The sequence below is a fragment of the Podarcis melisellensis genome (genome assembly GCF_964234715.1).
Source record: "Podarcis melisellensis genome assembly, chromosome: 4".
In the NCBI taxonomy this organism is placed as follows: Eukaryota; Metazoa; Chordata; class Lepidosauria; order Squamata; family Lacertidae; genus Podarcis; species Podarcis melisellensis.
This window is the reverse complement of record NC_138531.1, coordinates 78,644,760-78,670,901: the sequence shown is the minus strand read 5'-3', so window position 1 is coordinate 78,670,901 and position 26,142 is coordinate 78,644,760. Positions and strand designations below refer to the sequence as shown.

General features: G+C 42.9%; 1 protein-coding gene across 2 annotated transcripts in view; it reads left to right on the top strand.

Moving 5' to 3' along the window:
* Positions 1–26,142, top strand: part of MTUS2 (microtubule associated scaffold protein 2) — a 292,374-nt gene that overhangs the window by 95,462 nt on the left and 170,770 nt on the right. For both annotated transcript variants that reach the window (XM_081909297.1, XM_081909296.1), the window contains 3 exons: positions 4,889–7,462; positions 13,412–13,652; positions 19,096–19,302. In XM_081909297.1, the coding sequence (XP_081765423.1) occupies positions 5,177–7,462; positions 13,412–13,652; positions 19,096–19,302 (2,734 nt within the window). In that variant the 5' untranslated portion in view covers positions 4,889–5,176. The remainder of the gene's footprint in view (positions 1–4,888; positions 7,463–13,411; positions 13,653–19,095; positions 19,303–26,142) is intronic.

Sequence of the window (26,142 nt, the reverse complement as noted above, 5' to 3'; positions counted from 1 at the left end):
GATACACAAGGTCAGTGCAAAATGTAGTGCAAGACACATTCTGGACAGAGTAGCCTCTGTGGTGCAAAGGCAATATGTTTCCAATGAGCTCTTAACTCCAGCTAAATTTGTTCTTGCTATTTTGGAAGCGAAGCTTGCATGGCAGGAGATAGGCTTTATATTACCTCAAGTTCAGTCTCTATAATTTTCCCAAGGGTTAAGATAAAAGACTTCTCCATTACTTGTCCTGGGAATACAACACCACAAAGTAAGGTGGGAAGGAAAGAAGATGAAAGCTCAAACACGATTAGATATACATGTACTACAGAGGAAGTAATTAAAACCCTGGATAGAAAAATTTACAAGATTTCAGGAACACATAAAATGCCCTCCACCGCTAGTAACATCCGGCGTATGTGTTTCTTCCTTTATAGCAATGTGTTCTTAGTTATTTGCCTTAGAAAAATATTCATATCCAACCTCCTTTGCCTACATTATGGTAATGAAAGCCCTGTTCCTTTAAAAAAATGTTATCAGTGGCATAAGCTCATACGGGTTGCTAGATCTGAGCACAAAATGATCACGTTTTGCTCCATTGTTATTGGTTTGTATTCAGTGCCCAGTGCTTGTGATCACATAATGAGAATTCCCTGCCCCTTCTTGACCAAAGCAGCTTCTTCTGAGTTTGGGGAAAACTTCTGGAAAGACTTGACATGCAGTGGTATGGAGGAACTGGGAGAAATCAATCAGATACAGCTTGTGTTAATCTGGTGATTGAATCAATGTTAGTGCATACTGTGCTCAAAGTCAGTCAATGCGCCAGCATTCACTCAAGTCCAATCAAGGTTCAGTTTTGCCCAGTTGCAACCCAGTAGAGTAGGGAGTGAAGCTCGCATGAAAGAAAAAAACCACAGATGACTAAACGTAGCTGAGACAAATCACTTGGTTTATTGATATACAGAGCATGATATGAAACAGAATTATCAATGATATAGAAGTTAAATGGCTATGTTGGGAAACACATAACAGTCTGTGTTTTCCCCCTATTGTGTAGAGTTTTCTCTCCATTCCACTGGGTTGCTACTGAACAAAAGCGAAACTTGTTTGGAATCCAGTGAATGTTGATGCATTTGCTGTTTTTTGGCATGGTTTGCACTAATGTTGATTTGATCACCAGATTAACAGCTTGCATGAATGGAAGCAATTGCCCCTTCTTCCTTCCTAACAGGAAGAAGGGAAGAGAAAGAAGAAAAGAAAAAGAAGGTGTTTGTGTTGGCTTGGGTTATTTTTATAACATGCATTAAGATTTGGTGCCTGTAAAAGGTCTCAATGTATACTCCTCAAAAATCCACAATGCATGAGAGGCTCTTTTTCTGTTCAGTTCCTGCTTGCATGGGCTCAGCATCTCTTACAACAAACTTGCCCTTTCAGACATATCCACATTTTCCTGGATACTAGGACTGAACGCCATCTCTCCTTTCCATTCTGAACAAAGGAGAGGTACAAAGAATTTCTCTCCATGAATGAGTGAGTGCAATGCTGGGTGATGTAGGCACCTTTTTCCATTGATAGGAGGGCTGAGTTGGGGGTGGGGGCAGGGGACATGCCCATACCTTTTCGTGATCCTCTCCCCACCCTTTTAGATGTGGCAGCCATTTTGTGTCGTGCCACACCCTTCGTTGTAGCCATTTTATGAATAGTGTCCATAGCACTGCCTCAAAATTCCAAATATGTCTAGCGACCCAAAATGTTGGCGGCTCCTGATGTATGGAGTCCAAATTCTATGCTAAATCTCAGAATACATACTTATTTTATATTGGCATATTGTGGGCATGTCCTATGCTCACTGTATGACCAAGAGGATTCCATCCCCTTTTGCAAAATCTGTCCTTTGGCAGCTAGGGCTACTCACACGATCCATTTTTGTCCCACAGGGAGGAAAGGCTCACAATATTAAGTCATTATCAGCTCAAAGCCAGGATCCTTGAACTGTATTTACCTGTGTTGAGTCAGCCTTTTCAAACTGCATTGGTTAGAGTCTCTGCAACATCATCACGAGCAGCATCGGAAATGAAAGACTTATGTCAGTGAACGTTATGGATATTGACTGGGAGACAAGCACCTGCAAACTCATTCAGCACGTAAAGCATTGAATCAGCCCTGAGTCAACTAGATAGCAGTTTTCCAGCACAGTTGTTGTGGCATGCCTTATCTAGAGTATACATGTTTGTACAGTCCATAATAGATGCCACATTATCATAATTCCCTAAATACATTGTTTACAATGGTTACTTCAATGCTTTTGAAAAATCAGATAAAGCTATACTACGCAACTGCAAGATAGCTTTGGGTGTCTAGTTTTCAGCAATGTTTTAGTGTTTGTGAGTAGCATACAATAGGTAAGGTACTAAGAAGATGCAAGAAGAAGAAGCCTAAAGAAAGTTTTATGATGCTTCTTTTGTTCACGGACCAGTTAGGTAAAGGTAAAGGGACCCCATGCCCATTAGTCCAGTCGCGGACGACTCTGGGGTTGCAGTGTTCATCTCTCTTTATTGGCCGAGGGAGCCAGCGTTCAGCTTCCGGGTCATGTGGCCAGCATAACTAAGCCACTTCTGGCGAACCAGAGCAGCGTATGGAAACGCCGTTTACCTTCCTGCCGGAGCGGTACCTATTTATCTACTTGCACTTTGACGTGCTTTCGAACTTCTAGGTTAGCAGGAGCTGGGACTGAGCAACGGGAGCTCACCCTGTCACAGGGATTCAAACCGCCGACCTTTTGATCGGCAAGCCCTAGGCTCTGTGATTTAACCCACAGCACCACCCGCATCACGGATCAGTTAATATGCTGTAAATTGGGTACCTTGTTAACTTGTCACCACCTAGGTTGCCTTCCTGTGGTGGGACAACCAAAGATGATCTCTGAGGCCTGATAGGCATAAATATAGGGAAGAGCAGGACTGGTGAAAGAAAGCTGCATGGATCACATGACCTAAGCTGCTCTCAGGAGGACACTGTCCCATCACCAGTATTGAAGTAAGAGTCAGCTGGCAATCTGAGCAGCTTCTGTATGTGGAATGGCGGTGCTACCTTGACCTTTGACTCAAACAGTAAAAATGTCCTAATGAAGAGGTGATCCCTCAGGTACCATAATCATCTGGAGTTTGGGGGTACATTGCCAGCAATATGCTGATGACACACAGCTCTACTTCACCTTTACATCTGCAGCTGAGGCAGTGGATGTGTTGGACCATTGCCTTTCCTTGGTAATGGACTGGATGAGAGCCAACAAACTTAAGCTCAATTCAGATAAGACTGAGGCACTGCCAGTGGGTAGTTCCCAAGTCCAGATGGATGGGAGGTAGCCTGCTCTTGAACAGGTTACACTCCCTCTGGAGGAGTGGGCACACAGCTTGAGGGTCCTTCTGGATCCTTTGCTGTCATTTGAGGTTCAGGTGGCCTTAGTGGCGCAGAGTGCCTTCCATCAGCTGCACCCCAGTGGCTCAGCTGTGCCCCTATCTGGACAGGGTCCAGGATCCAAAGTTCCATAATCAAGCATCAGTATTGAGCTTCAGCGGGCATCAGGCATTCTAAATACTGGCATACCTTGCCAGAACAGCAAAAAAATTCTGTTTTCTTGATTTGTCCCTGACTCATCCATAGCTGGTGAAAATTATTAAGGGCTGGCATGGTATGTTCATATCTCACAGCCCCAATTAACCATTTTACTACTCTCCTCTGGACTAAATGATGTTTCTGGACCATTTTCAAGGGCAGCCTAACATATTATGTACTCCAGCAATTCAGATGGAAGGTTACTTGTGTGTGTGCTCAGCGAAAGCAAGACTATCCCCATCCAGGTACGGTTGTGGCTGCTGTGTCAGCCCCAGTCTCGGAGGCCGGCTGTACCTCTAGTGACAAAAATATACCTTGACATGTAATAAATTATTAGTTTAACACTGCAAACTTGCACTGGGTCTTACTACTGTTTGAAGAGGCATTAAAAAGTGTGTTGTTTTTTCTGAAGAAAAGAGTTGATTTAGTATGCTCCCCTTCACATTTCTGATTAGAGATCCATTTTCATTTTAAACACTTCTCTGCCAGCAAATGTTACTGCAGAAATACTCTATGAGATAAGTGAAGAAGAATTAAGCAACAATTGGGATTCATCATTGTTTTGCTTTGAGTCAGATCATCTGGCCCTGTTGCCTAATCCTTTTCCTTTAGTCTTTCCCTAAATGTGCTTGAATTGATGTTGGCACCTCAGAATCAGTGTACATGAGAAAAGTCATTGAAAGTAATGAAAGGAAATAGCTTGTCTGAGTAGAACACACTTCCCTCCATCAATTCTTATTGTGTTGCCTTGTGCATTTCTGCTGTTGCATCTGCCTTGCTTACCTCACCTGGCTTTGTTTAAACTGGAGAGCCAGAATTGAATCTGGGAGCTCCTGTATGCCAGACTTGTGGTTTAGCACTGAGCTATGCCCCATCACTATAAAGATCATATAAAGATTGTATGTAGTTGCAAAGTTTTGAAATATATCTTTATACCACTTGCCATTACAAATAGGTCTCAAAGCAGTTTACAAAGGCTGGGCACTTCTCCTTCTCCTTCTTATTGCTGTATTAATATTCATTTGTATACAGCCTTTCATCTGCAGATCTCAAGGTGATTTGCAACATAAAAATACAATAAGAAGCCACAAAACATGAGAACAGCAAGAACAAAAACCACAGACCAATAACCCTCTCCCCCATTGCCAACTTAAAATACATCTACCTCATTAATTTTCTCAATTCAGATTGAAGCTGGTTTGGAGAGAAACCAGTCTGAATTGTTTTGGATCCAAAATTATAGAGTTGCATCTCTATTATGTGATATAGGCTAACTATTTCTTTCTCTCTCTTACAGGTTCTATGGACTGTCATTCAGAGGGACCCTAATGGATGTCTTTTGCATTTTTTAAAACCCATCTCTTTTTGTGGGGGATTCTTGGATCAACACTCTGTCCCTATAATGACTGAAACATCCGAAGGATGTGATTGACAAGAGGCTTGTGCAGTCTGCAAAGGATTCCCCCCCCCCCCAATTGATCAGTTTTGTACCTTGACTCCCCCAAAGAGAAGTATGCTCAGTGGCCCACACGGTTAGAGAAGAGTTGCCTCTCACTTGGGCAGTGAGAGAACTGGCATTTTGAAGATGAGTGCCCCGCTGGTTCCCAATAAGTCATGTTACAATTTATTGCAGGACAACAGAAACAAGATGAAGAATAACAATGAACGTATGGTGACTGTTGGAGACACGAATGCCAACCAAATCACACCAGAGGTTAGAACCTCTGGAGGGGAATTAAGGACAAATGATCTGTCAAGAGAAACTAGATGCCGGAATACAGGTGAGACTGAAAATAACGCACAGTTAGATTCAGAGAGGAACAGACTTCAGGGCACTACTACTGGCCTATCAGAGTTTAGGCTGCATTCCACCACCAGCAGGGAATTGCATAAGGATTACAGGACTGATGGGGTGAAGGACTCTTCAAAACTACTCCCTATTAGCCGGGGACATAGTTTGTCCAATCTGAGGATGAATACAAATGAGACCTTTTCAGTGGTTCTTTCAAAAAGCGATGCTGATCTCATTCAGCACGTTTCAAAGGAGAGAGCACCTAGAAGGATTGAGCCAGAAGGGATAAAGCGCCTTTCCTTGGGGAGATCAAGGAAACTGATGGCTAAAACGGAAGCTTTTGGGAAAGAATTTGTAGGTCGTGTATCAGGCAAGCGGTTGCTTTCCGCATCCTTGGATTCCATTGACACCTCGCACCATTTGATTGGAGACACCGAGAGATCTCGTAAAACATCCACAGACCACTTTTTAGGCGTGGTGTTTCGTCCAACTGATAGCGCCTCCGAGGGAAACATTGTCCGTTATTCTAAGCCACCATCTACCTCAGAAACAAAGAAAACAAATGTTGCAGCAACACAACCAGGTGCGGACAACCTTGCAAATTTCAACAAACAAAGCACACCACACCCTGCTCACATAGATCTACATTTAACTGTAAAATCCAGTGAAATTTGGAACAGATCAGAAGCACAAGTAGATCACCAGGGTGATAAGAGAGGAAAGGCGGAGTTGAAAAGCCCTCTGTATTCTCAGTCTAAGAGTATGTGTCAGCAAAAAATTGACAGGAATACGCCGGTTGAATTTCTCGGATACCAGATGGAGGAAAATAATGTTGCAGGGCAGAATAAAAAGGATTATGGATCTGAAGTATACAAGGAGAAATCACATCAGTTGCAGGAAGCTTGTCGCAAAGGAGAGAATCCATATTTAAATGAGGACTTTGACTCTGCCAGTGACAGGCTGGTAAGTAATAGTAATAACTCCCCAGGTTTAAGAAAGGGAGGTAGTCTTAGTGACAGCAGGTCGATGAACCAACTGAGTGAGTGTATAGCTGAAAAAGAAGAGGATTCTGCACTGCCTTTTGCTGGTGACAGCAAACACAGTGGCAAGCTGACACCTACAAGAAATAAAAACCTACATGATACTGATGCAACTTGCATTCAAGCAGCTGGTGGGCATATGCCTTTTATGCATAACACAAATCTGCCAGACTGCAAACTTCTAAACAGTAATGAAAGCAAACTAGTCAAAGGGAATAGTGATGTTGCGATGCTCACCTCTGATCAACCAAACGTGTTTAGTGCAGAGAATGCGTCAGATGATCACTCTAACATCCAGGGCTGTGGTTTAGATGCTACAAGTGTTTCAGTTCTGAGCAAGAAGACGGTCATTCTAAAGAGAAATCTTTCAAGCGACACTCCAGAGAGCTGTAAAATATCAGGAAGAACGGATACCTTTTTATGTGCCCCGACGCCTTTGCGCCCTGTGGCGGCTGTGAATGTCAGTAATCACACCACAGCAGCAGCAAGCAGTGGCTTGAAGGATCTCTATACACTTCATGTTGACAAGCTGCCATCCTCTGCGGTCCTACCTCCCATTGACGACACACAGTTGCTAAGCCTATCCCCTAAAGTGCCTAACAAGACTCCCTGTAACAGTGGCATCCCCAAACCCATCCTCATCCATGCTAAGGGCTCCCATCTGGCCAAGGACGATGGGGAGAGCAACGGCATAGAGAAGCTGGAAGACAAGCCTGAGATAAAACCAGACATCCCCAAGCCCAAACATGTGAGGCCTAAGATCATCACTTACATCAGAAGAAATCCCCAGGCAATAAGCCACCTTGACCATGCATTTGCCCCAGCTGGATTACCCTATGTGGCACCTCCTTGCAGCATGCCAATGGCCACAGAGCAGAAGGCTTCGAGCGATGGAGATATTAAAGCAGGCACCGTTCTCTATGACAAGTTTAAACCTGACTTGCAGAAGCCTCGGATTTACAGTTCTGGACTCGTGGTGTCTGGCATTAAATCCCCAAGCCATCATTTTGGTCAAATGGGTGAAAAGTTTATCCAGGAGGTAAGGCACACAGGATTGGTTTTTGTATGTAGCACCTGGTTGTAGCACAAAGTGCATAAACACATGGGGGTCATCTGTCAGGAGCTGGAGTAAGATGTAGGTCAGTGATGAACAACACGGTGTCAGTGAAGTTAACTCTTAATTCAAAGAAACCAAAACAGCACAGGGCCAGTGATCCCAGCAACTCTTCCCAGTAGGCCTTGCCCTAATGAGGTTGGGAAGTTCTGAGAAGTTCTGTACAGACATTCAGTCCTGTTCAGTACAAGAGGAACCACAGGGTCAGACATTGGGTGTATGATTGCGATAAGCTCTGTATAGTTGGCTCCAGTTAGTAACCTAGCAGCTGCATTTGGGAAGTCTTTCAGGGACAACCCCATCTGAAACACATTGCAGTAGTCGTAAGGAATCATAGCATTGGGCCACAAACATGGCAAGTTTAGAATAAATCATTTTTAAAAAATATATATATATATTAAAAAATCCTTTCACAAATATGACTTTAAAAGAGCATTTGCTCCACATAAATTTTCCGTTTTTATTTTCTGCTAAACAATGTATTCCCTTTTTCCTGTGCCATCTGAAAAAGATAAGAAGCAAGCACCCCCCCTCCCTTGCATAGATAAATCAAGGTGGTTAAAAAATGCATTAACCAGGTATTTGCAGAATTCTTCTTTCCTTTTTAAATAGCATTTGTTATTGCTGAATGGACATGTCCTATTAAAGCACAGCGTATATAATGAAGTCTCCAATTAACATGAGAAGTAGCTGGGACGCATTGTAGCTGTCCAGTCGCTGTGCTATTTATTTATTTTAATGGGAAGAGGTTTTACCAAAGTGAAATAGGCTAGCTTCTGGAGAAAAAGCATACCTTTCTAAAAATGTAAGGAAGTAACATGCTGAAATACATTGCGATGGTTAAAAACAGCATTTCAGATAGTTTACAGAAGTGCTAACTTTATTTACATATAATTAACTTTCAGAAGGCTGAAATTATTTGGTGAACTATGTGAGCAGGAAGTAAAGATTATGCAGATGTAAAGCCTAGATCCTGTGTTCCATATGCTTTCCTACATATTACAGGGATGAAAAAAAACAACCAAACGATTTTCATTCATAGAAGCATGATACAACTCTTGGAGCACTGTAGCCACAAGGATCAAAGGATTTATAGCTGTCATTAAATTGCATTGTGTAAATGTATATAAATAATTGAAAATGCAGTGACATGACACAAGAATGTGTTGTAAATTAGCAGCAAAGTTAATCAAGCAGCCTAGGTAGTTTTGCATATTCAGCTTTTGGCAATTTTTATGATTAATTTCTAAAATAAATCTGGCTTTGCCTTCCAAGCTGTTTTGTTTTGTTTTTGAAAAATCAAAATCTTAAAAGCAAAGTGCAAAATAACAGCCAGATGCTAGTTTGCAGCTTAAATCACCAACCGGATTCCCCTTCAAGGATGCTTTAAATTGTGTGTTGGCAAACTGAACAACCGTTCAGGAACCTTTCTTAATCCTGAATATTCATCGGCACTGTTGTTTTTACGCAATTCCTGATCACAGGTGCATTTGTCTTTTCTGCTTGTTTGCTTTCTTAAAATTGTTGCCCTGCCCTTTTCGCACATGTTCAAAAGCAACCTTGCAAAAACCTGCTGGGGTTCTTGTCTTCCAGGAGCTGCCTGCAGGACACTTCCAGGTGTAACCATTTCACCAGGATTATAGGAAAGTCAGAGCTGGGCTGACAAGGTGAACCAGCATGTTCACTGTCATCTCTCTCTCTCTCTCTCTCCTTCCATATGGCAGCCACCTGCCAGCATCTACTGAAATAGAGTAGAAATATCAGAGATTGTATGGTGCAGTTTATATTTTCCTGGGCAAGTTCCAAAGCTATGCAGGATTCCGCCCTGCGGTGGTGGCCTTTGTTAATTTAACTGACAAATTCAAGTTGCCCAATGAAAGCTCATTTGGAGTTCTTGCACAACAAACCCGCTCCCCCCCCCCAAATGTGGACCTCCTGCAATAAGAAAAATGGTGGAGAAATGCAGCAAAAAGTACTTTAAAGCAACCTTGTCGAGCATCTCTGCAAACAAATCAAAGTGAATGCTCCTTAAATAGCCAATATTGCCTAATCGCCTTGCTAAGAAATCAGGATTGATGCTTAAGAGCAGGTCACCCAGAAGTGCCCTTAGTGAGCAATTTCCCTTTGGGAGAAATAGAGCAACTGCTGAGCAGGCAGAGTTATTTTCTGCAGGGCTGGGGGACATTTTTCATCCTGAGGACCACTTTCCCTTCTGGGCAGTCTTCCGGGGGCCACATGCCACTGGGGGGTGGGGCCAGAGGCAAAAGTTGAGTGTAGTGATGAATGTGAATGTTACTATTATTTATTAATTTGTGAACTGCCTTCCGCAGCCTTAAAAACAGCTAAAATAAGGTTAAAACAACAACAACCACACTCTACAGGAACAACTGAGTACAATATAGATTTTAAAAAGAAACAAAATAAGCACCTACGGCAGGGGCCTTTTCATCTAGCTGCAAAAGCTTGTCAAAACAAAAATGCTTCCAATTGCTTTCAGAAAGATCAGCAAGTTCAGTGACACATGTCAGTCAGACAAAAACACTTGAGCGTATAAAACAATGCTGGTGCGACCTGGGGAAAGAGGGTACATCCTGGGGGAAACCCCAAGGGCCCAAGATTCCCTACCCCTAGTTTATGGGGGGAGCAGTATTTACACACAAGGGGATCAGTTCAATATTTGATGCCACTACTAAAATCATGTTGATAAATACATACTATTAATCACTTTAAAAAGATCAGTTGATGTCAGTGGGAGGGATTTTGACTGCAATTCTATACTGTCATCCCTTGGGTGACAGCTGCTTCAAGTTGCGTTTTTTTGGGTTGCGGACAGCTGAAACCCGGAAGTACCGGAAAAAGGTTAATTCCATGTTTCGGTGGTTGTGCATGCGCTGAAGTGCTAAATCGCGCTTTGCGCATGTGCAGAAGTGCTGATTTGCAGACGTGGGTTACGAACGTGCATCCCGCATGAATGACATTCGCAGCTCGAGCTTCCACTGTACGTACTTACCTGGATGTAAGTCCCATTGAACTCAATGGAGCTTACTTATGAGCAGATATATATAAAATTGCAGCGTTAGGCTGCATGTTTAATTATCCCACTGAAACCAATGAAGTATAAATGTGTCACACTTTGGCCAGATTGTGCCCAGTGCTCCCCCCCCCTTTTTTTTAAGAAAAAAGGGTCCCAGTGCTCACCATGAAGTTGTTACAGTAAGTGCCACACTTTTAACATGGGGGGAGGGAGGGAGATGCCAGTACTGTGTACCCTTGAGTACCCCCCAGAAAAAAGCACAAATTGTGCTCATTACTTGGAGGTAGACATAATTGAAAGCAATGATTTATTTAGAAATAAAATTTAGACTGCAGCACAATTTCTAAATGGTAAACAGCAAATCACAATACAACCGCCCATATAAAACTTGTAACACTAAAACCAGAATAAAACTCTGCGAAAGTTATCAAGTCCAGCATTAAGAGCTGGCAAAAGCTTCAGCAAACAAGATATGTCTTGAGAATATTTTAAAAACACATAACAGATGACACTTCCTGCACAGCACAGGGAAGATAGTTCCAAGTATAAGCACAGCAATGGAAAATGCTCATTTCCAATGAATTTGTGATAGGATTACATATGTGAATCATGGCCTGCATATAAAGCATTGCAGGGCCAGTATCTTGTTGTGGAAATTTCATTTTTTTATTGCTTGGTTGGGGCAGGGGCAGGCACAGGGAGGGATCCATTAATCACTCACACAACCACCATCACCACCACAAATCCATTCACGATAACGTACATAAATTTAGGAAGATTAATTCTTTTGTCTACATTGATACATTTATATTTAAATTGTTACTAGATATCACCTTTTAATTCATTTCTCATTAATCAGAGCATCTGAGTGTCCAATACATTAGTGTCCAGTTACTTTCCCTGCTAAATGTTTTCCAATTCCTCTCTGTAAAACAAAGGACAATGAGCACGTATAAACGCAGACTCCACTAGCTTACTGTCTAATAAAGAACAAAGGTGATTAAAATGCCCTGCTGAGTGGTGGAATCCTGTACATAAGGAACTGCTCGGAAATACAGTGGTACCTCGGGTTAAGAACTTAATTCGTTCTGGAGGTCTGTTCTTAACCTGAAACTGTTCTTAACCTGAGGTACCACTTTAGCTAATGGGGCCTCCTGCTGCCACTGCACTGTGGGACCACGATTTCTGTTCTCATCCTGAAGCAAAGTTCTTAACCTCAGGTACTATTTCTGGGTTAGCGGAGTCTGTAACCTGAAGCGTCTGTAACCTGAGGTACCACTGTAAGCCTGTGGCGCTTTGTCCCACACAAATGTGTGTAGGATTGTAGCGATTCCCTTTGTATCAGGACTTTTTTTCCAGCTGGAACTCACCAGAACTCAGTTTCAGCACCTCTCAGGTGGGCGCCACTGCCATTCTAAGAGAATGAGGGAGGTGTCCATGGTGAGAAAAATAGCACTGCTTTGCCTGTTTGTTCACAAGGAAGCCCCACTCAGTGGGACTTATGGTACTCTCAGTCCTAAGTGTTCCATGAGTGCAGATTTAGCCAGAAATTCTATATCCAGTTGAACTTAATGAGACTTGGTTGTTGTTATTAACATGCCCTCCAGCATTCCTCAGATGAAAACAGGGACATTTCTCACTCCCGCACCAACTGACCCCCCCATCCTTGTCCCCCCCTCCTGCAGAGCATTTCCTATTAGAAGAAAAGCAATGGGACACAGCACACACACTTTCCACCGTCCCAAGAAAGCCCCTTAATCCTGATTTTATTTTACTCTTTGGTAAATTTGCAAAAAGAAAAACGCACAGCAATAAATACATTTTAGAAAGGGACAGGATTAGACGCGGATGCACAAAGCATTTCTATTTTTAAAAAATCAAGACTTCTCGGGCTCTTCCGCTCCCCCTTTCTTCCCACCCAGGGCGGTCTTGCTATCTCCCTGCCCCTCAGAGCTGGTACAACACACAGGGCTGAGCCTTGGTGGCAACGGCCATTCCTCCTCCTTGTCTACTCTCCAGCACCTACTACAAACTCCCCACAGGAGGAGGCCAGCGGTGGCAGCCATGGAGAGGCAATGGGTTCCACCCTCACTGCTGCTATCCCTTGTCTTCACTTGGCAGTGCTGGCAGGCAGAATAGGGACATTCTGGGATCAAATCAGAAACTGGGACAGCTTTCGGGTTTCTGCGACTGCCCCTGGAAAATCGGGACACTTAGTTCAGTGGTACCTCGGAAGTCGAACGGAATCCGTTCCAGAAGTCCGCTCGACTTCCAAAACATTTGGAAACCAAGGCGCGGCTTCCGATTGGCTACAGGAAGTTCCTGCAGCCAATCGGAAGCTGCGTTGGATGTTTGGGTTCCAAAGAACGTTTGCAAACCGGAACACTCACTTTCCAGGTTTGCAGTGTTCAGGAGCCAATGCGTTCGTCTCACAAGGTGTTCAACTTCCAAGGTACGACAGTACTGCATATATTAATCACCTTTTACATGTGTCTCAAACTGTTTTGCAGACATACCATAAAAAGCTGAAATGGGTTTATTTTTTTTAAGTACAAAAACAAAAGACAATAGGATTGCACTGTAGGTAACCTTTGTGTGTATTCAGCCTTACCAAATAATTTTCAAGCAATCATAATCGAATGCCACCATTTGATGTTCTGTTGTGAAAGGTAGTCTATCACTTTTTATTCAGAGATTGCTGCATTTTCCACCTCTACATATCAAACCAATGCTGGAAAGCAGTGATCTCGGTTCTTATAAGCAGTTATGCAAACGCCATATATTTTGTTTCTCAAGATACCTTTCTTGCCATAACTTTTTTTGTATTTATATTTGTGCAGGTTGGGGAAAGGCCTGTGAAAGGAGAATTTTGTCCTCCACCATACACTCACTATGAGGTGCCTCCAAGCTTTTATCGCTCTGCAATGATACTTAAGCCTCAGTTAGGTCTGGGGGCAGTTTCCAGATTACCGTCTGCAAAAAGCAGGATTTTGATTACAAGCCAGAGGTCTTCAGCAAGCTGCATCCATCCGCAAGGGCCAATAGCCAGTTCTCCTCCACTTTTTCATCCAGATAATTCAGGTAACCATCTTCACTGTCTGTCTTTTAATTACGGTGGTCAATTTATTTTCTTTTAAAAAAGCGGGGTGGGGGGTGGGGAGATATCAAAATGAACAGAGCTGGGGCCTGTTCCTAGCATGGTCTAATCATAGCGATTAAGTCTAATAACAGTGATTAAAGTTATTTGCTCAATTTGCGTATAAAACTTCTATCTTGCACATTAATTAATGGATCCACTTCCAGTGTGGGACGTGTATCCATACAGTCAAATGGTTACTGCAGAGAAGTGCCCTCACTAAAGGGCAAAATTTGTTGGGAATACACAGTGATCTTACTAATTAATTTTTATAAAATATGTGCCAAAATGAACAATATTTGTAAACAGGTTGTGAAGTTATCCAGTGGCCATGGGTACCTGAGTCTCCACTCAAAATTAAGTTAATTGTGGAATTACTTTGACTCATACCATCAGTTTTATTCTTAACGCAAAATTCAACTTTGTGTTTCTTTTTTTAAGGAAACATGAAAACTATGCCAAATGTATACCAGTTTTGGAACTGAGGGCAAAGATAAGTACTCTTAGGGCCCCCAGAATGTTAACCCAGAATCCCTACTTCTGAAAAGGTTTTTTTCTTTTTTGCATGTATTTGGGATAATAATAGCTGCACTGTCCTGCTTCTTCAGCAAATAGGGCTTCTTTACTATGTAATCCCAACCATTCAGGGACTTCATAGTGAGCCTGATGTTACCATAAGCCTGAATAGTTTGCAATTCCATAATTCCCTGGAAAAGGGCATGCAGGACTTAAATCTCTGGCTACCTAATTACATTTAAAGATTTTTAAAGGATTTCTTGAGGATGGAAGCCTCTTTGTTGCCGAGATTTCCACAACCTTCAAAACAAAACAAAATTAAATAAAGCAGCAGCAGCAGTAGCAGCAGCAGCAGCAGCAATTTTCACCCTCCATTTGGAGTCACTGTGCATTTCTAAAATAATGTGTCTTACTCCATTCTGTTAACAAGATAAAATTCCACCAATATGTCCAGTATTGGAAGACTGCACTGTACTGTAAATAATTATAAAACCATTATACATATTTTTTTGCCTATACTGAAGGTTGATCTCACCATCTTTGGGAGCTCTGTGTTTGATTGATTTTAAGTTACACAATACTTTTTGTGGAGTGATTGCTAAGGCCAGTACATTTTTCTGGGGGGGACGGGACGCAGGGGTACACATACCCCTAAACAATTATTTATCTGTTTATTTATTTCAACTGCATCAGACCAATGTGGCTACCTACCTGAATCTACCCCTAAACATTTTGTGAATCTTTGTACTTTTGCCCATTTCCTGTATTTATTTCCCCCGATTTGAACTATAAAATGGTGATTTTCTTGAGTAAGAGGTTTAAAAACTGTCTCAAGGCAAATCTAAAAAAATGTAGTATACAGTGGTACCTCAGGTTAAGTACTTAATTTGTTCTGGAGGTCCGTACTTAACAACAGAACCAGACTAAGAATCATAGAAATGTAGAGTTGGAAGGGCCCATGAGGGTCATCTAGTCCAGCCCCCTGCACTGCAGGAATCTTTCACCCAATTTGGGGCTCAAGCCCACAACCCTGGGATTAAGAGTCCCATGCTCTACTGACTGAGCTACCCAGCCTATGCCCAGAGTATTCTGTTTGTGACTACTTGATTGCCTGCAAGTAGTTAATTATAGTCCCAGGCCTTTTCCCAAGACTGAAGAATTTATCTTAAGCAGAGTGCTTTACCAACAAGACTAGCAGGCAAAGTTACCAATTACTTCCACCTGATCTTGCCTGATCTTGATTTTCAAGTCTAAGCCCCAGTATCTAGATATTTGTAGGGTATGCTGAGCCACCAACACAATTTTAAAAAGACTTCATCTTGCTGCAATACCTGGGGCAGACCCAATGTGCCGCCAGAAAGTTTTATCTTCACTTGATGCAGAAAGCTCTTAATTCTTCCACAGCATGGCATACGGGGGCTCTCAAGGAAAGCTAACAGTGTTTGCCCTGAAAGCAGCTGATGCTGATATCCCAGTGCCTCTGTTTTCAGAGAACCACCAAAGCAAGACATTAAAAAGGTTTATTGGTTTCAAGCTGCTCTAGCCTTTGTTGGATGACTGATTTTTTATAATGTGTTACGGTAGGGGGGAGAGAAAATGGATAATGGCATCTTTGTCAGTGGTCAGCATTTAGATAGATGCCCCGGGTGGCCCCTGCAAGTAGAAATGCTCAGTTGAAGCATCTTTACCTTTAAATGAATGAACCAAGACAAATTTCAGAGGTAAGGAGGTAATTCTCTCTTTCTAATACAAATGTACATACCCAAGTACAGTGGTACCTCAGGTTACATATGCTTCAGGTTACATACACTTCAGGTTACAGACTCCGCTAACCCAGAAATAGTACCTTGGGTTAAGAACTTTGCTTCAGGATGAGAACAGAAATTGTTCTCCAGTGGTAGCAGGAGGCCCCATTAGCTAAAGTGGTGCTTCAGGTTAAGAACAGTTTAAGGTTAAAAACAGACCTCTGGAATGAATTAAGTACTTAACCCGAGGTACCACCGTAACATGCTCCACTCCACTTGCCCTGGTCTAGGAAGAGAAATTTTTCCAATAAATATATAGATATGGGTACACCCAACCCCAACCCCCTCCTTCTGCATTATGATGCTCATCCCATCTCCCTAAATTGATGGAACTAAATAATTCAAATAGATGCCATGGGAGACTGCTGTTCTACCTGCAGTTTCATAGTCAGTATACCTCTGAATACCAGTTGCTGGGAAATGCAGTTTTATGCAGAATTCACATTTATGAGTTTCACAATATGCTCACCAACCTCCCCACCCCCCACCCCCGGATAAAAATGTGTATATTAGGGGAAAGTGGGTATAAAATGTGTATGTTAGTGAAAATATAAAAATGCATTTTATTAAAATAAATTGCTCGCAAATATGTGTATTAGGCCAAACTGTATACAGGTTGCACATATAATAGTTTAAATATGCACTAATGTGCACCTTTTTAAAATGCACTCATGTATGGTCCTATCCAGAATCAGTGGACTCCCCAAGTCCCGAACCTGGGAGCCACTCAGCTACAAACCTGATTTATCCATCTCTAGCTGTTACTGCTGAAACTCAGTTCTTTCCCATGGAGCAGCCATCATCATGTCTACTTCAACCCTTCATCATCTCCCTGCATGATTTGCTGTATTTGCTGTGCCATGGTGAACGCATCCGCTACGGCAGTTTTCAGATGTCCTTATAACTCCAGTTAGATCTGTCTTTTGTCAGCCAATCTCTACTTGGAAACACTTTAAAGTCCTCTAACAGGGGACAGCGAAAGCATCAAAGAGACTGATTCTTGTAGAGCACAGACAATGTTTAATTCTGAAACTGCCTTCAGGCAGCTACGAAATGGAGCATTTCTTCTTGCTTATTTTGACAGATCAACTGAAATTAATACCGGAGATTAAAATAACATTGTCTGGATCTCTGATCATTGAAGAAAAGTTGCTGGTAGCTGTAGTCAGTCACCCCACTGCTGTTCAGTGAATACTAACAAACTTTGGATAAAACCATCATGTTTGCATAGAAGCACTTGTCCATGGGAGGCAGTGGAGCAAGTCAGAACCAGAAGTCAAGAGCAAACAACAATCAGAAGCCAAGGGTAGAAGTCAGAATTGAAGAACAAGGCTGGGAACGCAAGACACTCCAGAGCTCAAGCAAAGCACCACTGAGACTGGGAACCTACCTATATTCCATCCTGCCCATGCGGAGCCAATGGCCATCCTGGTGGATGGAGCCAGACCAGAGCACTGAAAGACTGTGGTTGTACATTTCACCACATGGGGCACTGGCCAATAGGTCCTGACACACTGTAATGAAGTGGCAGGAATCAAAAGACGGATTCTATTATCTCGGCTGTGTAGTTGACTGTCTGTAAGCCATTCAGTTTAGGCCCTGCCTGAAGGCGAGTTAAAGTATTACACTTTCAACAATTGCTCCACCTTGATGGTGTTCCTGGTGTGACATTTTAAAACTCTTTATGGTGTCATAAGGACAGCTCCTTATCCTTGGGTGTGGTGGTGCTTGAGTACGGATGCTCCATGACTTGGGAAACTATGAAATGTTTCACCCTCTACGGGGATTGTTATTTGGCACCATGGGGAAAGTCCTTTTTAGTATGCTGCATGAAAAAGGTTGTGATGTTTAAATACGGCTATCCTGTATCTAAAGCAAGCTTTCCTGTGCTGAAAGCCTTCCTATTAGAACCTATGATTTTCTGGAAATCCTTCAAAATGGAGATTATACCCCTGTTGAGCAAGTAATTAGGAAATTCTAAATAATAAAGACATCAGACAGAAGGTGGATGTGCTATAACTCTTCTTTAGAAGACAGTATTAAATTTTACCATTACACTTAATTTGCTGCTGAAAAATGTATTTCCCTGCAGGAGGATGGCACCCTGCCATTAAGTTTCTTTCACATTTGCTCTGACAGCCTAGCTGTAATGTCAGTGCCCCCCATTGAATATAATCCTATCTGTGTTACGCTTGGATTTTCTATCAGTAGTCCCAGTTAGTGCTGATTATCATAAATACGGTTGTGTACTGGATTCTCCATCCCATCAGAGCGATGAAGGTGACTTGAGTGGCCTGACCACGGCCAGCCCCACAGCACAACAAGGACGTTGGCTCCTGAAAACAAAAGGGTTGTCCCAGCCACTGGAGTGATGGCAAAGGAAGCTCTGGCACCAAGGAGAAGGAATATTGCAACTCAGCCACCTAAGGCAAGGGAGAAGCAGTAGTCTCATGAGAGGCCAGGAGGCCTAAGAGAGCATACCACACAATATATTAAGGAAGGGGCATTCAGACAAAGTTATTTGCACCCAGCATTTCTGAATCCATTCAGAGTAAAGCAGGGGAGAGGAAGATCAGGGTGACTTTCTAACCTTCTTCCCTGCACGGCTAAGGCCCCTACAAAGCACCCACCTGGGGTGTGTGGGATATCTTTAACTGTTAATATCATTCTTTTCATTTTCATGTTTAAAACCTACAAAAACCAACCAAAGTTATTGTAGTACCTTATATGTTTCAGCTGGAATAGCTCAGTTGGCAGAGCATGAAACCCTTAATCTCAGGGTCATAGGTTTGAGCCCCACATTGGGTGAAAGATTCTTGCATTGCAGGGGGTTTGACTAGAGGACCCTTGTGATCCATTCCAACTCTACTGAAAAACGCCTGCTCAGCTCTAGTCTAGTGCTTTTAGCTCCACTGGTGGTGGTGTGTTTAAAAGATGCCAACTTGAAAAAGGCCAAAAGAATTGCCTGCTTTAGATCCTAAGACTGTTCGTTTCCAATAAACACAGCCCTGTAATGCAATTCTTGCTTCCTGCGTTTTTGTATAACATTTTTAATTTCCACCCCCAGTTGATCTCAAAAAAGGCCCGAATCCAAATGCTACGAAATCAAACCTTCCGAAGCCGTGTCAGTCTGGACTTCGCCCTCCTGGTTATTCCCGCTTGCCGGCCGCTAAACTAGCAGCCTTTGGCTTTGTCAGGAGCTCCAGTGTCTCGTCGATCTCAAGCAACCAGTCGAATGACAGCGTCCAGAGTGATCAGAGCAGGACAGCCAATCGTAAGTCAGGGAACATTATTCCCACTCTAGATATGAGCAAGGTTCATTGCAGAGGAGGGGGGGCGGAAAGAAGAGGATGAAAGAGAAAAATTAATCTCTACTAGGATGTTTCTAATGGTTGCTTTTTTCTCAATGCACATTTCTGCTGGTATGGAATCTTCTTTGCCTACCTTTGAATGTTATGAAAATAATGATGGATGAATAATTTCGGATGACAAATTGCTTGGATGGGTTTTACTGCTTCAAAAAAAAAAAAAGGCATCTTGCACAGTTCTGCGTTTTCTTTTTTTACCTGTTTGATGAATTATCCCTCTTCCAAGCTGATGTAAGTAAATAAGTGCAAGTAGGTGTCCTGCATCAGCACACAGCAGTTATGAAATACACGCACTTCGGGGGAAGATTATGTGAAGTAAGCAGTCTATTCTTTCTCGTTTGCTCTTGTTCCGTATCTCTCTTCAACGGGGCGAGCCAATCTCGGTTCAAGAAGCTAATGAAACCATGCTAGGGATTTTTAAAAGGATCAGAATTTTGCTGTCCCTCCCCTCCCCCTTAGCTATGGTCTCCTTTTCAGCTGTGGGGGGAAAATCCTTGGCTGAAATGTCACCTCAAATCCTATTTTCTGTTGCTAATGTTAATTTTATTAAGTACGAAAGAACCGCACGATGCAGACCGTGCTCCTTATGGGATGTATATGCATGTGCCGTGCGCCAGAAGCACAAGCGGGGATTGGAGGATTTTAATTTTTTTCCTAATGCCAGTTCCTCTCTTTGAAGACCAGCTTCAGCGTGAACCGTGTCAATTTCAAAGCAACTGTTATCACTCTCAAAGTGGTTCAAATTGAAGGTGCCAGCTTCCATGAAGTGCCAGAGGCTTTTGGATGCTGTAGAGTCCTAAATCTTTCAGTGTTTATGTTAATTTTAAAATAATTACAATAAATAAAACAAAACCAGGCTACAGCCGATCCTAACGACTTCCTTATGCTTGCATGGTAGGTTCGGTAAACCGGAGGAGCAGCAGTGTGGGATATTGAGCTTAGCGACTGCAACTACAAAGATAATGTTATAAATGTAGATGCCTTGATCATGGTGCTCTGTCGCACACTGTAGGATGCATGGGAAAGGTTTAAAGAGACAGGGCGGAAAATGTACATCCACAGCACAGAGCCCACATAAACGAGATATCTCAAGCCCAGAGTAGAATTGCAAAGAGGGAAGAACACTAGCATCCCCAATGGCGAAAAATATTTTATTGGAAATAAACTGTTAACCATTCTTATATCATTATTAAATTTATTAAATTTGTGTGCTGCCCTTCATCCGGAGATCACAAGGCATTTCACAACATAGAAATTCAAAATGAGAACACAAAATGCATAATAAAAACAAGAACAAACCAATAGCCCCCCTCCCCAAAACACATTTAGGAGGACATAGAATGTTAATGAAACAAAGGCCTGGTTGAAGAGGAAGGTTTTAGCTTGGTGCCTAAAGCTATTTAATGAAGGCATCAGGTGAGCCCCCCAGGAGAGAGCATTTCTCCAATGGGGAGCCACCACAGAAAAGGCCCATTCTCGTCTTGCCATCCTCCAGACCTCCTGTGGAGAAGGCACATGAAGAAGGGCCTCAGATGATGATCGCAGGATCCGGGTCAGTTCATAGGAGGAGAGGTGAACCTCGAGGTATTGCAGTCCTGAGCCATTTAAGGCTTTATAAGTCAAAACCAGCACTTTGAAGTGGGCCCAGAAACTGACTGGCAGCCAGTGTAATTGGGTCAGGATTGGCATTATATGCTCAAACTGGCTTGCCCTGGTGAGCAGGCTGGCTGCTGAATTCTGCACCAGCTGAAGTTTCCAAACCGTCTTTCGAGGCAGCCCCATGGATGACACATTGCAGTAATCTGACCTAGAGATTACCAGGAATTAGGCTATCCCTGTCCAGATCCCTGCCACTGAGGCCACCTATGCCTCAAGCAACAGCAAAGGAACCAGAAATACTTACCCACTCTTACACAACAATACAGTGGTAGCTCTAGTTGCGGACTTAATCCGTTTCGGGGTGCCATTCCCACTCCGAAAGGTCTGCAGCTAGAGCGCCTCTTCCGCACATGTGCATGGTGCAATTGAGCGCTTCTGCACATGCGTGAAGCAGGGGGTTGCTTTTGCGCATGCGTACGTGGCAAGCCCAGAAGTAAACCCTTCCGGGTTGGCCACGTTCGTAAGCTGAAAGTCCGTAACGAGAGCGGAACGCAACTAGAGGTACCACTGTACATTCAGAATATGCCAAAAATGGCTTGCAAGTGGGAAGGTTTGTGTCTTAGGACAGTTGGCATTGGTAAAGGGCTGCTTGAGAGGCTGTCCCATCATTTACAGTACAATCCAACACATGTTTGCTTAGAATAAAGTCCCATTGAATTCAGTTGATCCACTGGGAAAACACAGTCGGTATCATAATTCTGTGACATCAAAAGGTTTTCATGACCCCTCAAGACACCTGAAATGTGGGGTCACAAAAATTGGGTCACACTCACTTTTACACTTCTCTCAACCCCCGAGGACTGAGCATGGATTAATTCGGTGCTAAGTCCAAAAAGAAGGAAATAAAGATGAGTCATCTCAGGGATATAGGATTACAGACTTTTAAAAAAAAATTGATTATTTTGTTGATACACCAAGAAGAAGAAGAGGAAGATAGGATTACAGGCTTAAGTGAGTGATCCTAACTCCACCGCTCCCTATCTTTCTGTTAGTGATACTTCTACCTGCCCACCCGTTTGGCGAGTGGAAGGGAAGGCTCTGAGCCAGCAGAGTGGTGCTGGCATCCTTTAATGTGCATAAACTGCTGGGAGCAGAACAGAAAGCTTTCCTGTTTAGGGGTGTGTGTTTTTTTACTGCTACATTTGTTTAGGTTGTGATTTCTAGGCTTTGGTTATATTGCAATTTGCAGCCAAGCTGACTTTAGGCTTTTACTAAGCTTTTATTGTTGTACTGTATTAGGTAAATTTTATTGATTATTGTGCTTTTTTTGGTGCCACTTTGGGTGTTTTTAAGTAGAAAAGTGGCTAATAAATCAATTGCCTTTCCCAATTTTCTCAGGAAGCTTTTGCTCTAAAGAAGATGATGCCTAGCAATGGTCTATCCTTTGCACGCTGCTAGATATTTGTTGATTTAGGGCAAAACTAAATATTGCATTATTCTCACTTTTTGTGGGTTTTTTAATGCTTAAACTGGCCACTTGTAAGCTGAAGAAAAATCAGCTGCAGAGCTGTAATCGAGAACGCGCTTTCAATCATGCATGCTCTGAAAATGCCCCCATTAGCCCCTGAAGGTGTTTTTTTGCAGAAGCAAAGAGTGCGCAAGGGAAGATTTTCTGGATCTGACCCAAGCTGCTTTTACTTCAAAATGAGTAACTGCTTCTTCTGGATGAAGCACAAGGGTACCCCCACGTAGAGGGCATTTCAGAAGTTGCCAGTGCCATTATGGCGTAAGCATTCATGGGCTAGAGTAGAGAAATAGGCCCTACATCAGAAAAGCTTATGCCGCAATACATTTGTTAGCGTTAACATGCCAGAAAAAACTCTTTTGAGAAAGCTGAGTTTGGGCTCTGTAACCACCTTAAGGGTGCTGGATGATCTGATGTGGACTTTGGCAACCTGCTGTGGTGTTTTATATTGCGACCCTCCACCCATGCTCCTGTAAACTTGCAGATAAACTCAAACATTGCAAAAAAAGCCAATGAGCTTCCAGCGACCTCCTTCCAAAGGAAAGCAAATACTGTGCTCTTGGAACATGCCGTGGCTTAGGGAAATAGGGGAAGCATCACAGTAACAGGAGCCTTTGCTTGGAAAAGAAAACCGTGTCAACTTGGAAGGGCCTCACATCCTGTTTAAATCAGGCCGTCTGTTCATATTTCAGGAATCCTTCTGCACACTTAGGATTCTAATACATGCAGGAGATTTTCCTCTGACATGCCAAATTTGTGGCAGGGCCAAAAATAGACCTTGGCAGTTCAGGTGTCTCTAGAGACTGTGCTATTGCCTCACCTCCCTGCTAGACTGATTTTTCTGAACAGGGAATGTATGTCAGGGAATTGTGGAACAAAACCCACATCTTTTGCACACCTAAAAATACTTTCCTGTCAGAACTACAGCATGGCCTTGGCTTTTTTGTATTCTGACAGTGATGCATCTTGCATTCGACTGTGTATCTTATATAAGTGCATCAAATAACACCATATGTAATATTAGCATATTAGTGAACTGAATTCTTTTTTCAAATCACTTGTCTTTCATTGAATAAGGCCAATGGAAACAACAGAGGGGTAAGGCAATAGAATGCATGACAATAAATGTGTTCTGAATAAAACATATATTGTTTAATTGCTGCTCTTGAATAATTGTGTTATGGAGAGGTTCTCATTCACATTGACTTCTGTTCTTTGTGGCTTACAGAAAATCTGAATCTGAATATTCTGTGCACTAGTCATTTTAACGCCTTCACCTCTGAGGTGCTAATTACTTAAATTTTGGGGATAGCTAAAGATGCCCAGGCATTTGGATGAGTTTGATGCAATGAAACCAGTTACTGTCTGATTTATTGCCTGTCTGCTTGCTTTATTTAATATTTATTGGCATTTATAGCCTGCCCTTTATCATGCAATCCCAGGGTGGGTTACATACAGTTCAAAACAAGTAAGGGATGTAATACATACACATTACTAGGCCAAAACCAAATCAACAGCAAACAGAAACAGCGTCAACACTGTAAATGAAAGGGAGATTCTGATCTTGTCCCCCACCTCAAGGCCTATGCAAAAAGATGCATCTTGTCCTGATGTCAAAATGCTCTTGGAAGAGAAGTGCATTCCACAATCTGGGACCATCACAAAAAAAGGCCCTCTTATGTTCTGCTGCCCCACAAACTTCATAAGACAGCAGAGCTTATCAGCAAGGCCTCACCTCCAGATCTTAACACCTGGGCAAGTCTGCATGGGAGGGGGCATTCCTTCTGATATTTGCAACCCAAGCCATTTAGGGCTTTGTATGTCAATGTAAGCACCAGCTGTGATTTCAGTAGTAATTTCTGTTTGATGTTTTACATTTTCTTTAATGTGATGGTTATTGTGATCTGGTTTTTTAACATTACTTTTAGATAATTTTTTTATTCTATTACATTCAAAAAGAAAGAAAAGTGTGAATAAGAAGAGAGGGGAAGAAGAAAGCTTACAAAGTTTTTACCATATTAACAAAAAAGAATTATATATGGAGAAGCAATATCTGTCACTTTTTAATGCCAATATATTGCAATCAGTTTCAAGTTCAGTTTTATGTTGAAATCCACCCCAGAGTCATTAAATGATAAAAGGGTGGATTTATAAATGGAATATATAAAATTGATAGTCAAGTAACAAAATGGCAAAAGCTAATTCCAGTAGAATATTTATTTCTTATCCCTTCTGTGCGATGCTGGCAAAATGTGACTTTACTCACTAAAGCACGCAGGTATATAAAGAATCCAAAAAAATCTCAATGGTGTGTAGACTTTGCCTTGCTTCTTGTTAGGAATATATGGTGGACAATTTAATATGTTCTTGTAAACAGATTAATTGGTGGGTTTCTGGATGAAACATTGGCTCTGGATCCATTCCAGTCCGGCTTCCGCTCTGGTCATGGGACCGAGATGGCTCACGTCACCCTAGCAGATGATCTCTGCAGGCAGCTGGATCGAGGCGGGTCAGGGCTGCTGATTCTTTTAGACCTGTCAGCAGCCTTCGACATAGTCGATCATGAACCTGGTGGTCCTGGAGCACCACCTCGCTGACGTGGGGATCCAGGGCACAGTCCTTCAATGGCTGCACTCGTTTCTCTCTGGTCGGGGACAGAGGGTGGCGCTTGGGGGGGAACTGTCGTCGCACCACTCCTTGGTGTCGCATAGTGCGCTACTCTTCCCGATGCTTTTTCATCATCTTTATGCGCCCCCTCGCCCAGCTTGTCCGGAGTTTTGGTTTGGGCTGCCATCAGTATGCTGATGACACCCAACTCTATCTGTTAATGGATGGCCATCCTGACTCGGCCCAGACACACTGATCAGATGTTTGGATGCTGTGGCTGGATGGTTACGTGGGAGGCAGTTGAAGTTAAATCCTTCGAAGACAGAGGTCCTTTGGCTGGGTCAGGACGATATGGGGTTGGGGGGGCAACTCCCATCTCTTGCGGAGGCGCAATTAGTGCCAGCACTGGCCGTTAAGAGTTTGGGTGTAATCTTTGACACTTCCCTTTCCATGGAGGCGCAGATTGCAGCTATAACAAAGGTGGCATTTTTTCATCTCCACCAAGCTAAGCGGTTGGCTCTTTACCTCTCTCGCCCTGACCTAGCCACTGTGATCCACACGACGGTCACCTCCAGACTTGATTATTGTAACTCGCTCTACGTGGGGCTGCCCTTGAGACTGACCCAGAAACTTCAGCGGGTGCAGAATGCTGCGGCGAGACTCCTTACGGGGTCCTTGCTGCGAGATCACATTCACCTGGTGCTATACCAGCTGCACTGGCTCCCGGTAGAGTACAGGATCAGGTTTAAGATGCTGGTTTTAACCTTTAAAGCCCTATGCAGCCTAGGACCCTCGTACTTACAGGACCGCCTCTCCTGGTATGTCCCACGGAGGACCTTAAAATAAATACATTGGAGGACCTCAAATAAATAAAATAAATACATTGGAGGTCCCGGGCCACAGAGAGGTTAGGCTGGCCTCAACCAGAGCCAGGGCTTTTTCAGCTGTGGCCCCAATCTGGTGGAATGCTCTGTCACAAGAGACTAGGGCCCTGTGGGACTTGACATCTTTCCGC